General features: G+C 41.1%; 1 protein-coding gene across 5 annotated transcripts; it reads left to right on the top strand.

Moving 5' to 3' along the window:
* Positions 1–79: 79 nt before the first annotated feature.
* On the top strand, positions 80–13,222 carry uap1 (UDP-N-acetylglucosamine pyrophosphorylase 1). Of its 5 annotated transcripts, none has more exons than XM_035412328.1 (11): positions 80–320; positions 2,255–2,563; positions 4,886–5,090; positions 6,273–6,448; positions 6,548–6,720; positions 8,605–8,798; positions 9,150–9,290; positions 9,996–10,184; positions 11,445–11,486; positions 12,216–12,282; positions 12,652–12,744. In XM_035412328.1, the coding sequence occupies exons 2-11, from the start codon at positions 2,287–2,289 to the stop codon at positions 12,742–12,744; spliced, it is 1,557 nt and encodes a 518-aa protein (XP_035268219.1). In that variant the 5' UTR covers positions 80–320; positions 2,255–2,286. The 5 variants fall into 5 exon arrangements, with proteins under 5 accessions (XP_035268219.1, XP_035268218.1, XP_035268223.1 ...); XM_035412327.1 differs by lacking the exon at positions 80–320 and adding an exon at positions 1,005–1,133; XM_035412329.1 differs by lacking the exon at positions 80–320 and adding an exon at positions 1,337–1,358.
* The last annotated feature ends 2,208 nt before the right edge of the window (positions 13,223–15,430 follow it).

The following is a 15,430-nucleotide window of genomic DNA, read 5'->3' as shown; positions in this document are numbered from 1 at the left end:
AGAGACCATGGTAGCCTACACGAGACTATAGACCGTCGTATGAGGAGGCAGGTATCACCGAAAAAGTATGTTTTAGGCATTTAGGGAACATTTGACTATCCATCAATCACTATTTTTGATAGATACAAGGGAGGCAGGAATCATAGCTTTCTAGTCCTCGTTGTTAAAAGTTTAAGTCTAATCTTGTTAAAAATATGCGCAAGAAGAAGAGTGCGCAAAATACGTATGGCAACTAGCTAATCAACATCCAAAAAACAGCCGTTTTCGTTATCCACTGGAATTCACTGTATGTACAGCTGCAATAGTTGAGTGCAGATGACGTAAGTACAGCCAACTCATTTAATTTTATGTTTACCTAACCTTTATTTACAAGAATACCCCTATTGAGATCGAAATCTCTTTTGCAAGGGGGACCTAAACCACAAAGTTAGTCTACCCAACAAGACAGTTTACAGTCCAGGTATGTCAAATGGGGAATGAGGCAGTAGTATAACAGTCATACAATTAAATATTTCGTTGTTTTATGATATAGTATAGATTAGGTATATAACTATAATATGCAAACCAAATATTTTCATTACATTCTTATTATATTATGCCCTGATTGGTTCCTCTGAAAAAGTTGTATTTGAAAGATTGCAGACTAATGCAGTAATTCTCAGGGGAAAGGGGCTGGGCTCCAAGACTCACTCCACGTTGTTTCCAGGAAACCTCAATACATGATGAGACAAGGAAGTGAATATTTCACTGTCGTATAAAGTTACTTTATAGTGTAGAGTGAATGCTGTTTGGTTTTATTCAGTCTGGTTTAAAACTTAAATTTAGCTGGTTGCCAGCTTTAGCTAGGCATATGGCTACCAGTATAACCTGATAAGTTCACTGTTAATACTGTGTTGGACGTGTTTCCCGCAATGTCCAATACATCATATACATGTACTCCATAATGTAGTCCTATCTCGAATAATTTTCTATATTTGCATATGTGATGCGGCTTTAAAAAAAAGGCGTCTCCCTTCATCCGGAGCGCCACGTAAAAGTGACTGACGCTGGAGGTTGATCTGGGGGCGGGGCGCCTGGGTTAAGACTAGAAAGTCTAGTCGGGGACGGATTAGTCCGAAGGCACGCGATTCAAGGTATGTGTAGTTATAATGTTTTTTTTTAACATTTACGTTAGTGTAGCAATATATGTATTTGCATTTAAACAGCACAACACACATTTCTTGTATTCATTGGTAACACGTTGCCGCAGACCCAAGCCGATCACATTGCTTTCTGGCTAACATTAGGTTAGCTTGCTGAGGTGACAAGGGATGTAACGTTGGCTAACCTGGCTATTTAGCAATGCAGCCTCCAGCTGGGTAGGTTGCTTATATATTGCTGTGGGGGGCAGAAACAGCTCGTTATAAAGCTTGCTAATTGTGTGAAAGGCGATACGATGTGTTTGAATCAATGTTGCTAACGTTAGCAAGCGTCCCTTCACTTTCTATAGTCAAACAGCAGGCTAGCTAGACGTCCCTGTCCCGGCGGGGATGGTTTGGCTCTATGTGTATGAATGGGGAATATGCACTATGACTTCTGTCTGACGCGTAGCCACATAACGCCTTTCGGGGTAATATCATGCTATATGGCAAACTGATTTGCTGCTTTGTTTGAAATGAGAATACAACGATTATTCCAGTGGCAGGTACCTAATGTCATTTCTGCTGCTGTTAGCCAGCTAGTTCAGCGCTCCCGCAGTGCTGATCATCGGAGCACAGTTTGGTGACATGGTGACAGCTACTATATAATAGCTATATAATCAGTGTATTATTAAATTGTTAAAATACAAAAACAGTTAGGCTAAATACTTTTGGCTGTCCAGCAACAGTTGTGAATGCTATGTGCACGCAGGTGTGTCTGGAATGTTTCAAGTATTCGTGTCTTGTTGCGAAATGTCAACCAATGTTATCTGGCGACCTGACTGATTTATTGGCTACCGGTTGTTTAAATCAATAACTTTGCACAGTTTTCGTTTTTTACAGATAAGATCCAACAGACAGGCTACCTGGAGGAAATGTTTTTATTTGTTGCGCTGGTTTACTATTCTCCAAGCAACCTACATTAATTTGCTGGTTTTAAACAATGCGTCCCTTACAAAGTGGATGCTGTCATAAAGGTTTTATTAATTCAGAGTTGTAATAGTTTATTGGCATAGGCCACCTAGGCACTGGTGCTCATCAGAAACAAAATCAGCAGTTCCCTTGTGTTTTTGCAGGTGCTGGTAAAAATACAGTTTGTTACGGGACCATGGACACTGGCAGATTGCTGGAGAGGTTGACCAAGGCTGGTCAGTCTCATCTCTTGCAGTTCTGGGATGAGCTGAGTCCAGAGCAGCAAGCTGAAATGAGCATGGAACTGGAAAGCATGGACTTTACGGAGATCAATGGCTTTTTTAAGAGTGCCATGGAGCTGTCCGGTCACGGCAATCAGGAGGCGGTGGACAGCAGGATGGAACCAGTGCCCAGAGAAGTGCTGGGCAGTGTCACCCGTGACCGAGAGCTGCTGAGGGATTGGGAGGAAGAAGGTTAGTTGTCTTTCAAGTAGCCTCATGAAAACTCCTTCTCTTCAAGACTTTTTTCAAATTTGAAAAAGCGTTAACATATTTGCCTGGAGAGGAACAACCTTTATTGAATTTTATTGTAAATAGTATAGCAGTATAGATGAGTGAATTGTACCTCCTTTTTTAAAAAAAGTGTGTGGAACAGTGTTTTCTCTAACAAAAAGAAATAAACATAGAAAAACATATCATATTTCAGGGTTGGTTTCAACAGTCCCCACGTATAAGTAATTGATTTCAGCAACTGTCAGAGTCTAGTGGCAGGGGGGTAAAAAGAACAAATCTTATGGGTAATAAAGAGGCTGAGGTGGCCCCTCTGACGCAGTAAAACAGAGGTTTGCCTGTGACAAAGACTTGACCTGCAGGATCTTGGGGTTTAAACGCTCTGCGTGCTGCAGGGTTCAGAAGCAGTGGCCCTTGGCGGGGGGCGAAAGGGCCAGGGTTTTAGCATCTGGTTCTGTTTAAGGATGACGCAAGCATGGTGATTTCAGTGATTCATTAGGGCCTCAAATACTTTGTCACTCCCTGGCCCTGGGACTGCTCTAGCAATCCCTCCCCCCCCCCTCCCCCAACATGGACTCAGTACATTTCAGTTTAGTGGATACACCCAATTCGTTTATACTAAGCCAACATAGTGATTCACCACCAACAGTTATAGTATGAACTGCTGCCATACATAGTTTTCAAGTGTTCAATTGACTCGAAGCTAGAACTGGACTATGGATCATTGGGTTATTATTCACTTGCATGCATTTTACCTGTATCAGTGTTGTCTGTCTCAGAGTGTCTTTTGAGCTGTAATAAAAAGCATAACCTGGTGTTGGGCCTGTAAAAGAAACTATAGGAAGCCCACTGGTGTAGTGTTTTTTTTTTTTTCATTTTGAAATGTTGAAATATTTAAATGTTCTCTGTTGTATACCTGTTCAGCACTTGAGTCTTATTCCAAAATAAATGTCAGTATGTTAGTTACTTGATATAAATCGCCAGAACAGAAATCTTAATGGATCTCAATGGCAGTTGTGAACAGTTATGTTGGAAGTGTATGGTGGCCTATTTTTCTGTGTAACCTGAAAAATAACTTTAATCTAGACCAGCTATTGCGCATATTCACTGGATGTTTCTCTCTAAAGTGAAGCAGGTATCAGTGTCTCTTCTTTAAACCTTGTTGTAATCACAAACTGAACAGTGTGCACCAGGTATATTAAAAATGCTTTGAATTGTTTGAAATTACATTTTTGGCTAACAGCATCTTTTCGAACGCATGTCATTTCAATGAGGTTATACCAAAGATGTCCAAAAAAATTGAAATGAAAATGCTAATGACCATCCCATTTGAGTGGAAGAAAATTTTGCTCACAATCCAAAACTGGGGTTGTGGTAATGAAATTATGCAAAAGCTTCACTGCCTCAGTTCAGGAAAATCAATGAGTGCTGTGTTCTAGGGGCTGATTAAAGGGAGCGTTCACCACACCGCAGTAGTGGCTACATGGTACTTCAGTAAACATGGAAGAGCTTATGCAACTGTAGCCATAGTGTGAACTGGCCATTTAAATCTGAAAAATTAGTTTGTCCTTTTTGATAAATAAATAGTAACATGTAAATGCACGGACATTTAGGATGTTAAAGTGTTTCATAAATTGTTGTCATTAAAATTCTTAAATAGTAAATGATTAACATTCCTCCTGTGCAAAGTTCTCATTCTGATAGTCCTCAGTTTTATCATGTCATCATTGTGAGACGCCTTTCCAGAGAAAATGAGATTCTGTTAACACATTGAAAACAAGCTGTTGCTTAGAAACTGTATGGTGTTTTCACAGGTGATGAAAATGAGATTCTATTAATACATTGAAACAAGCTGTTGCTTAGAAGCTCCATGTTGTTTTCACAGGTGATTTAAAGTACTGTTAATCCCCACATGTAATCCCCCCATGTTAAACATTCTACTGTATGCAGAATGTTATCTGCACCAAAGTGGTTAATGAACTTGATAAGACATTCAGTTTTTGTAAATTATGCGAGAGACCTGAATATTTCATGAGCTTTTGGATGGCTGACATTTAGAATCTAAATTTTCTCATGTAAAGTCAATTGAATTAATGCATTGTTACAACGCTAATGGCTGAAATAGGGTTGATGGTGAATATATCCACTTTATGAACATGTGCACGTTTTGTTCAAAACCTGTTTTCCACAGGACCGACTGCATTCTGCCCAGCTCCTCTCTGATTGGGGCACAGTTTCTCTCTCCGTGAAGCGGTTCTTCACTCGATTCCTTATTTCTTCCTTCAGGGCTCCTTCGTATCTCGCAGAACAAGGTGGCTGTTCTTCTTCTGGCTGGTGGCCAGGGGACCAGGCTGGGAGTTTCGTACCCCAAGGGAATGTACGATGTCGGCCTGCCATCCCACAAGGCGCTCTTTCAGATCCAGGCGGAGCGAATCGTGAAGCTGGAGCAGCTCGCTGCTGAGCAGCACAAGACGGAGTGCTGCATACCCTGGTGAGATGCCTGCTCTCTGAAAGGCCATACACTGCAGCCACTGCCTGTAAATCTCACCCTCCGCTCAAAATTATGGTACTCACAGCAACGACTTACCTTTTGTAAATTTATATCAATTAGGCGTAGACTTTTGACATTTCAGATCTGCGTATACTTAATTAGAAATGTTTTGGAGGACGGTGGTGTGGCTCGTCCTATTAAAATACTGTTTTTCAGTTTAGTGACGTGCCCCTAAGTGCAGCTGTGTTAACTGGCTTGCAGCCACACAGGGCAGCCTACAGTCTGCTGTAGCACCACCCAGAGGTGGAGGGTTTTAGTTGGGATTTCCCCGTCTCATTGTGCAAGAGCAACTCTTCAATTAGTCACAAACCTTCGGGCTGCTTGCAACAACTGACTGCACTGCACGGCTAAGCCAGTAGATGGCAGAGTGGGGGGCGAAAAATGTAGCTGGCAGACCACACTTTTGGAAAGAGTACGTGTTTGTCTGAATTACAAAGATAATAGAAGGTTTTGCAACAACGGGATGGGCCAGCTAGAGAGAGAATTTGGGTTTGTTAACCCCTTCAACCGGAATGTGTAGTTAAGAATCTTACTATGAGTAGTGAAGAGGCCAGTCTTAGAACCTTACCCCTTAGCCCATTTTCATAGAACTCATGTCATTGTGTCATTGCAGCTTTTAAAATGATGCAGATAAAGACTTCCCATTTATTGACTGAAGAAAATGGTCACTGTATAAATACATTGAGTGATGCTCATGCCGCCACGGTACAGCATCTGTATATAGAAGAGTGAAACACTGCTGTGGTTAATGCATATAAATTCAGGCTGGTGGCAGACCAGTGGCAGCTCATGTGATTTACATAAGAGGTAGAAATCCTCCCTCTGGACTGATAATTTACCTCACCCTCAACCTCCTAAAGATCATTAATCAAGCAAAATGCTAAAAAAACTCTGAGAGGAATGATGCCTCTCTGTTTCCAGCTTAGGAGCTGACCGCTGGGCAGTCAGAGAAAAGCTGCAGGGAATATTATCTGATAGCCAAACCATCAAGCCACAGATACTACGCTCCATGCTGTGTAGACATGGTAATTTTGAAAGCTGTGTGCAAAAGATTAAACTGTGAAATGCAGAACAGTGCTGCACTTTATTGAAAACACATTGTGTTCATGGAATGTCCATTAGGTACATAATGACCAGCGGCCGAACAATGGAGTCCACCAAAGATTACTTTTCCCAGCACAATTACTTCGGCCTGAGAAAGGAAAATGTCATATTCTTCCAACAAGGCATGCTGCCAGCCATGGACTACAATGGGAAGATTATCTTGGAGAGCAAAGGCAAACTTTCCATGGCACCAGGTATTTCCCCTGAGCTCTTTAGCATGTTGCTGTCTCGTGATCGACATTGATGTTTTTGTTATACTTTTGTGGGACCTAATAACACATTTCTGTTTTCAGATGGAAATGGGGGCCTGTACAGAGCACTGGGGACCCAAAAGATTGTGCAAGACATGGAGCGGAGAGGGATTGCGTACGTTCATGTCTACTGTGTCGACAACATCCTGGTGAAAGTTGCAGACCCCACCTTCATTGGCTTTTGCGTACAGAAAGGAGGGGACTGTGGAGCCAAGGTCAGTCACAGGCTGCAACCGCCCCCAAATTTTATGCATGAACTGTTGGATGTGCTTCCTACACCTAAACACTTGAGGGCGGTAGAGGCATTTAAAAAGTTTTGAAAGCACCACGAAGGATCCTTTTTTGCATAAACCTCAAAAATATTTTTTTGAACTGTGGAAGCCTTCTTGTTGCACCTCTATTTCATTCCCTGCTGTAAAGATAATTAGTAAAGTGCTTTCTCCTCCGTTTCCTCCTCCTTTCCCCCCTCATTCTTTTCCTCTTCCTTGTTCTCACAGAAATTTGAAACAAATGCTGTTTAGCACATTACTAGCGCTGAAACCACACAGTGCCCAGTAGTGAAGTATCTCGTTACGTGTGATTGTGCTTTTATGCTGACGTCCCGGTGAACTTGTATTTACCGTGTACACAGAAGGGTATGGACTTACATACCACAAAATGTGACTGGTATTTCTATGTATATGTATACCTGTTGCACTGTGTTGCTGTGTTTATTTTTATGTACAAACATTTGATGTGCTATATCTTTATGCAGTTCATTTTGTTTTTCATTTTTTAAAAAAAATACATTTGACAAATGTGTCTAAAGCAGGGTAGGATTTTGTCCTGTCTGCAGTGTTGTGACTGTAGGTCTCACTCCATGTAGCACAACTTACAAACGCGGCTATCACAGTGAGTGAGAGGGAAAATATTTAATTTGGTGGAAGTAGGATACACACGGGAAGATGGGGTTCACATCAGACTATATATGTAGAAATTGCTTTGCCTGAAACACACAGACCCACATACAGAGGACTCCCATGTTTTCACCCATTTCGTATTCGTGATAAATTCTGTTTATCATGAATGTCCCTGCGGAGGTTAGGTCGGGGGGAAGGGGGGGGGAAGAGAGGAGGGAGTGCAGCGTGGGTTTCATGACCCCAGTCGTTCTGGCAGCTGCAGTAATTCAGCACTGTGGGTGGGAGATGAACATGCCCAGCCCTGCCTCCTCTGCGGCTGTGCCAGGTTATATCGAGTTCGGGGTGAGGGGAAAGAGGGATAATGAATCTTCATCCACTCTGCGGGAGAAATTTCACTGATGGACGGTCCCTTCCAGGGTCTCTCCCATGAAGCTAAGAGCAATCAGAAGTGGAAATTGTCACATTCATTCTTCTTCTGTCACTTCATGACTCATTTTGCCCTTGAATACATGTTACACTGTTATAGTACTTTCATGTAATTGGAACAGGGATGTGAAGTTTCTCTCTGAAGGTACTTACTGTACTTATTAAGAAAATATCCTGATGCTACTTTTTTTTTAGCTCCAAGTGTACACAAAGTGGGGTATTGTGCAGTCAAACGGTCATGTGATTAGTCTCGGATGAATTTTTAAATTTCCTGTGGCTTAGAATCCGTGGCAATGGTCCGTACACACATAAATGCTGTACATGTTGGTAGCCAGCCTTCATATGTACTCGCATCACACGTCTTGTTGAGGAAGCATATTAGCAGTAAATTACTCCGAATGCATATTTGGGCATTGTACTGCCCAAATCACTCAGAAATCCACAAAGAGCAAAATAAGAAGCAAATGGATTCTCCATGATACTTGTAAATCTGTATGAAAAATGCTGAAGAGGATTGGGTGAAGGTTTGGAGCCATCAGCCCAGGGGAATGTAGAAAGCATGCAGTTCATGTGGCATCTTGCCTGACGCCTTGCTCTCAGTAACAGTCTGTCATGGAGAGTTAAGTTTGTCCTTTGTAACTGGCAGATGAGTAGAAAAGTGGTTATTCCCTGATGCCTGCAGTCAGTATGCGTTTAATTGACTGAGATGATGAGGACCTACTTAGTCCTAGCATGCCTGTCTGTGCCTTCAAGCAGTTCTCGTGTTGTTAACAGGTCGTGGAGAAGACCAACCCCACAGAGGCGGTGGGTGTGGTCTGTAAGGTTGACGGACGCTACCAGGTGGTGGAGTACAGCGAGATCACCCTGGCGACTGCTGAGAAACGCAGCGCGGATGGCCGTCTGATGTTCAACGCAGGAAACGTGGCCAACCATTTCTTCACACTGTCCTTCCTCAAAGACGTTGTCAAGTAAGCTGGAGTTGGGCGTGGAACGGGAGGCAGCACCGATCACGCTTCTTCTGCCAGATTGGTTACATTTAAATCTTAATGTCTCAACTTGGATTAATTAGGGAGCAATACTGAATCCCAATAAACCTGGACTGCGTCTTTAAATAAAAAGTGTAAAACCTATTTTAGTTGTGTAAGTATTACAATTAGGTTGTGTCAATTATATATAATCCTAGCAATAGAGATCCAAGTCAGGATCTCCAGTGAAGAACAGGAAGGAAGCCTGTCCCTTTATCCTTGTCGTCATGGTGAAACAGGGTGGACATGTTTTACATTTTATTCTTTCCGTCTGGCCGTTCTCTCCCTTCGCAGCACTTATGAGCCTCAGTTGCAGCACCATGTTGCACAGAAGAAAATCCCATATGTGAACATGCAAGGGCAGCTAATCAAACCGGACAAACCAAACGGGATCAAAATGGAAAAATTTGTCTTCGACATCTTTCAGTTTGCCAAGTGAGTGCAGTAATTTTCCGTACTGGTTTAACATATGTGGTGCTGGCAGCCTGCACTTCCCCTTTAACCCAAAAGGAGCCGTCGTGACCAAGCTGCGGGCAGCCTGGGCCTCCAGCCTAGATCCAGACATTAGTGAGGGTGATCCCGGCTGTGGTAGTAAGGCCACCATTTTACAGCTCTGTTAAGCTGGGAAGGTCCTCAGTTCAGCTTTGATGGGCCAAAGACCTGACACTTTTCAAGCATATTCTTGCATGCTGTTGATTGCAGGACATTTTTTGCGATGGGACACATAGAAATGATTGTTGGAACTGAAATTTAGTAAAGCAATTCCGCAAAGTGAAATGCTTACATGATGAATATATTTGTGGACACAATATTTAAACCACAATGCTGTTATGCTTCTACTTGCATTAGTTTTATCATTGCGGTTATATAAAACATAGAATCTGGAGTTAAGTTAAAGGAATTGATCGTAATGAATTGCTTTGGATTGGGTTGCTTGACTGGATTCTTACAAAATTTAAACAGTTGGTTGCGGTTCTGATATTCTTTCTATAAATAAATAAGTTGGAATAAATAATACGTTGGAATTGATTGTATTTTCAAAAGTAGTCAGTTACAACACAGGCATTTGTGCCAGAGTGGCGCCCTTGATTGTTCTGGATTGATTGACAGCCTGTCTTTTTGTCGTGCTCTCCCTGTCAGAAACTTTGTTGTGTATGAGGTGCTGAGGGAGGACGAGTTCTCGCCGCTGAAGAATGCCGACAGCCAGGACGGGAAGGACAACCCCACCACCGCCCGCCACGCCCTCATGTCCCTGCACCACCGCTGGGTCCTGAATGCCGGCGGGCACTTCATCGACGAGAATGGCACCAGGGTACCAGCCATCCCCAGGTGAGCCCCCTGTACTCGCTGTCCTCGCACCCTATCAGACATTCTTCACACTCTCTGTAGGCACTCTGTGTGTACTTTACACCAGCAATGGATGCACTGCACACAACTAATGCATATCCAAAACAAGCGCTGCACATGGCAAATGCATATCCCCAACAAACAGTCTGAACACGATCAATGCATATCCCACACAAACACTCTGGACACAATAAATGTACTCTGCATACATATTTTCTCTATGCACACGCTCCAAACATACTAGACGCACTTTGCACATATGACGTGCACACCACATGTACCCTCCATACACACTACACACACATGCAGCATGCACAGTGACAGTGGATGGTTGGTATAGTACAGCATCAGTGGATGGTTGGTATCGTACAGCATCAGTGGATGGTTGGTATTGTACAGCATCAGTGGATGGTGTATATAGTACAGCATCAGTGGATGGTTGGTATCGTACAGCATCAGTGGATGGTGTATATAGTACAGCATCAGTGGATGGTTGGTATAGTACAGCATCAGTGGATGGTGTATATAGTACAGCCTCAGTGGATAGTTGGTATAGTACAGCATCAGTGGTAATCAACCTGTATACTGTAGCTCATATGTCTGCTCCTCTATATAGCTATATAGCTTAGGTATTGAGTGCTGATTTAAAAATTTAATGATTATTCAGTTTTTGGACAAGATTATTTCTTTAATTTGATATTGGCGTGCTGGTAATATTCAGTGATGGTAATATAACGCAACATTCCCAGGATATTCATACAGTGATGTGAAAAAGAAAGTACACACTTTTTAAATGTTATGGTTTTTCATATTAGGGCATAACTAACCCTCATCTAGTGCTCACCAAGTCCTAACAGTAGATAAATCTAATTTCATCTGACTCATAACACACACAAAATTTCACTTTATTTATTCAAGCAAATATAATTCTACATACTTTCTTGTTCACAACACTATGTAGTAATAATGCTTAATTTGGTCCTCATAAAATTGTACTTGAATGCATTAAAGTATGTTGAATTCAGGTTCACAAAATAATCTGTAAACTGTTAACTTTCACCAATATCCACAGCTCACCTCTGCACTCTGTATTAGTAATCAGGATTGGGATGTAAAGAGGAGCCATCTTCACATACTGTCATCATGTTGTTTGAACAAAACCCTGTCGAATGGCTTCCGTCATATTATACTCAACATCATGCATTGTCATTAACCACGTTTGTCCCTGTGCAATATTTCTAGAATTGGACCTGCAGGGAGTGTCACGCCCGATGTCAACCAGAAGTAAATATTTTCGGTGTCGTATTTAGTGCATGGTGGCGGGGCTTTGGCTTCTCTTCACAGTCGGTCATTCTCGCACCTACTAGTAGAATGCAAGTCAAAGGCCAGTGTGCAAGGTTATATTTGCACATAGCGAGTATAAATCTTTTCACTGGCTGGGTTTCACTGGTAGTTACTAACCGATGGAATGGTGTGCATGCTGGGAAACAGCTACTAGGCATGCTTTTCAATCTGCGGTATCTTTGCTCTCATGAGTGTAAAATTGGCAGTCTTCCTATTAGCGTGTTAGAGGGGTTTCTTCTCTTTTTTCTGTCTTTTTATTTTTTTTAGGGGTCGGAATTCTTAAGAAATGAATGAATTCTCCATATCGAACTTTGCATTTGAACAATGGAAAATGCGTCTAATTTTCTGTCAGCTGGATGACATGATTTTAAATTATATGGGTAATGAAAGTAAACCCATGAAGTTCATTGGTTTTTATGGAATTCACTCTTTAAAGTAGCAGTGTCACTGAAAGTCTTTTCATCATTACATCAGTTTCTTTCCTCCTTCCTTTCAGGTTATTTCCACAGATTTCAGTTGCAGGTGTATGCATGCTTCTTTGCTAAAATCTCATTGCCATTTTCGTTTCCCAGAGATCAGTTCTCTCAGATTACTTTCCAGGGCACAGTGCTCTCAGCAAAATACAATGTGAAAGTCATTGAATAATTGTTCATATTCCATTCATTTTAGCCTGAAGGATGGAACGGATCTGCCCATCAAATGTGAGATCTCCCCTCTGGTCTCATATGGGGGAGAGGTAAGCTTTGGAGGTGGGGGGTGGGGGTGGAATTGTGAAAATGATTACATGCATATGTATGTGTATATGTGTCTATATGTGTACACACACACAAACCAAATATATAAGTCGAAAGATTTCCATTTTTTTGAAGATTGATTGTCAGTTTCTTACACTTGCGACACGTTGCCAAGCAGCATGTCATAAACAGCATACCCCCCCAAGTAAACAAAATCGCTTTGTGTTTCAGGTATAGGCTGATTCCTTGTGTATTGCTGTATGACCAATTTGTAACTGCATTTAATATTCACAGACCTTTTGTTTTGAGGGTAATTAAGATGTGAGCCAATCTGGCATTCTGTTGATGAATACCTCGTACCTGTGTTTTAGGGCCTGGAGAAACTGGTGCGGGACCGTGAGTTTCGTCCGAACCTTGTGATCAACCTGGATGGCGTTCATGAGCTGGTGAAAAATGGAATTTGAACCTCAAGAGTGTGACCAAAGACTGGAAGAAACCTTCCCATCTCCATCTCTACCTTCCACCCTGGGAATAAACTGTGATGTTGTTGTGCAATAAAACTAAGGAAGGAATGCTCTCTGGTGGAAAGATTGAAGCAGTTTGAAGATCAAACTATTTATTTTGCTAAAACATATTTTTATATCAATGTAGTATAGATGAAAGTAGCTACTCCTTCATTTTGGCAAGTAATTTGTACATAGACATGTGGCATAGGTACGATGGTTTTATTCAAATTAAATTCTAATTATTAATGTATTTAATCAAGACACATTGGAAAGTTTTTTGAAACACCGGTGCAATCTTGAACATTGTTAATTGTCTGTCATTTGCTTTCTTTCGTTTATTTTTCGCCTTTTTCTCCCACTTAATTTGTAAAACTCTCCGTTTGGAACAACCATGAGATGATTTTCATTAAACGGGCAGATGACGTCCCTGAGCGAGCTTGTTTGGTGGGTGTGTTTTTTGCATTAGAGACTGGGCCGCGTCGATTCAGAGTTTCCAGCGCAGGCTTTATGAGGGAGTTTAGAGTGGCCTGCTGAGGCCTGCTTAGCTGCCACAGCTCCGTCGATCCTCAGCACCAGCCCCTCCATCGTGTCAAATCCGCATCTCTCAGTGTTCTCCACTGGCTAATATTAAAGTATTGTATATTAGTATTTTACTAAAAAAATATAGTATTTTTTTCTATAAGTATTTTATACCAACAAAACAATAAATTGGATCAGTATACATTGTCTCTTTTTTTTTAAGCTTGAACACATTTGTCATGAGTGCTATAACATGAATAAATATTGCAGAGAGCCATTTTCTAAATATGGTGTAAATATTGGCCAAAGTCTGCCAGCTTGATACAGTTTGTACAAGTCTGAAGCTGTGAAAAGATGTGAGCCTTCAGCTAAACACTATACTATCATCCTATGAGGCACGTACTATATTGTCAAGTAATCTGGCTCTGTCATTTGCGTGCAGTTTAGACCAGAATGGCTATTTTTAAATGGATAGTTTCATCAAAGGTAATTTCTTCAATAAATAGCTACAATATTACATGGATCTTCCTGCTGATCACTACTGGCTATCCCTGTCACATATACAAGGGGGTAAATGGTAAATGACAATAATACAGCAATTTTTCTTTCTGTAAAGCAAAAAGCTGTTTTCACCAAGGCATTTTTGAAGTTTGTGAAAAAATCTAAATGAATAGAATGACTTGCTGGTATTGATGTGGCCTCATTCATCTGGGTAGCCAACTCTATAATTATCCAGCAAAGAGTGTGCACTCGGAGGCTAGTGGGGCCTGTCATATTCCTCTGTGGCCCTCCACCCAAGTCAACTGTAATTTCTTGTGTCTTAAAATGTGCTGAAGCAGTTGCAGGAATATTAGTATATTCCCCAGATTTTCTGACTATTCAGACCAAATCATACATTTATGCTAGAACAAGAGCTTTAACTGGACATGCCAATAGCATCGGACATAGAGTGAAAGCTGAAAAGTCCATAATATTTTAAGAATGAACATTACTTGAAATGTAAATGTTGTGAATGGCTTCCTGCACTCTTGAAAGGTTAAGTATTTTCAAGTTCTCATCTGAAAACGTCATAAGGTAATCTTGCATAATGAGAGGGATTGAAACTTGAGTCTAGGACAAGGAGGTCCCTTTGAACAGTGAATGGCCTATTTCCCTTAAAGGTCGATGGATGAGAGTTTGAGTATGGTGTTGAACCAGGACAGATTTTTCATACAGGTAATGTTTCTGCGAAAAGTCAGGGGCCAGCAGTTAAACATGACATGGAATGCGAATACTTCCTGAGTTGTAATTAATTCGTTACCCAGCAGTTGTTATTGTAAAATATGTGTCTACTGAATAGAAGCACAAGTTTTATTCTGAATCTGAGAATGCCTCTTAATCTTCCAAAAAAAATGTTCAAATTTACTAACTACTGTCAGAAATGTAATAAACCTGGAATAATAATAATAAGATTAATAATAATAATAATATTAAATAATAATAATAATAGTAATAATAATAATAATAATAATAATAATAGCAGTAGTACAAATAGTAGTAGTAGTATGGTCGCTGTTATTAATCTCCATATTAGAGCAGTATTCTCTGTTATTTTTAACGGTTTGGTGGAGGCCTGCAGAATGGTGGGGGGGCGGGGGGGTGAAGTTGGGGCGTCTCTAATTCCAGCTTTAACAGTGACTCTGTGGAATGCTGCCAGAGGGGTCTAGGAATTCCTCTAGGTGGACTCCTGTATTATAACCTAAATTCCATATGAGAAGTGGGAAGTGCAGCATGTTTACTCAATGTTTGTCAGATAAACTTGTGGTGTGGTGGTATCTAAGAATTAAATAACAAGTGTGGAGATATTTCAGAATTTACAGTTCATATTATAATCTGCAACCATCTTTGCACACCACAGGTTAAAAGCACAATTGTTTCATGTGAATGACTTCTGCTGTGAATTAAAAGTCTTTTCAAAATCCCCCAGGCTGTTGAAAAAATAAAAATGCTCCACTGCCATGATTGGTCACTGGAGTCTGTCTTAATTGAAACCTTATGTATGGCCTGTGGAATTCTGGGACTTTGGCATGTTCCCAAGAATCCCCAGAATGTTCCTTTTTTCTGTGTTTTTTTCTGAAGGGGTGTC

This window comes from Anguilla anguilla, chromosome 4 (assembly GCF_013347855.1).
Source record: "Anguilla anguilla isolate fAngAng1 chromosome 4, fAngAng1.pri, whole genome shotgun sequence".
NCBI classification, from domain to species: domain Eukaryota; kingdom Metazoa; phylum Chordata; class Actinopteri; order Anguilliformes; family Anguillidae; genus Anguilla; species Anguilla anguilla.
This window is presented reverse-complemented; position numbering and strand designations above follow the sequence as displayed.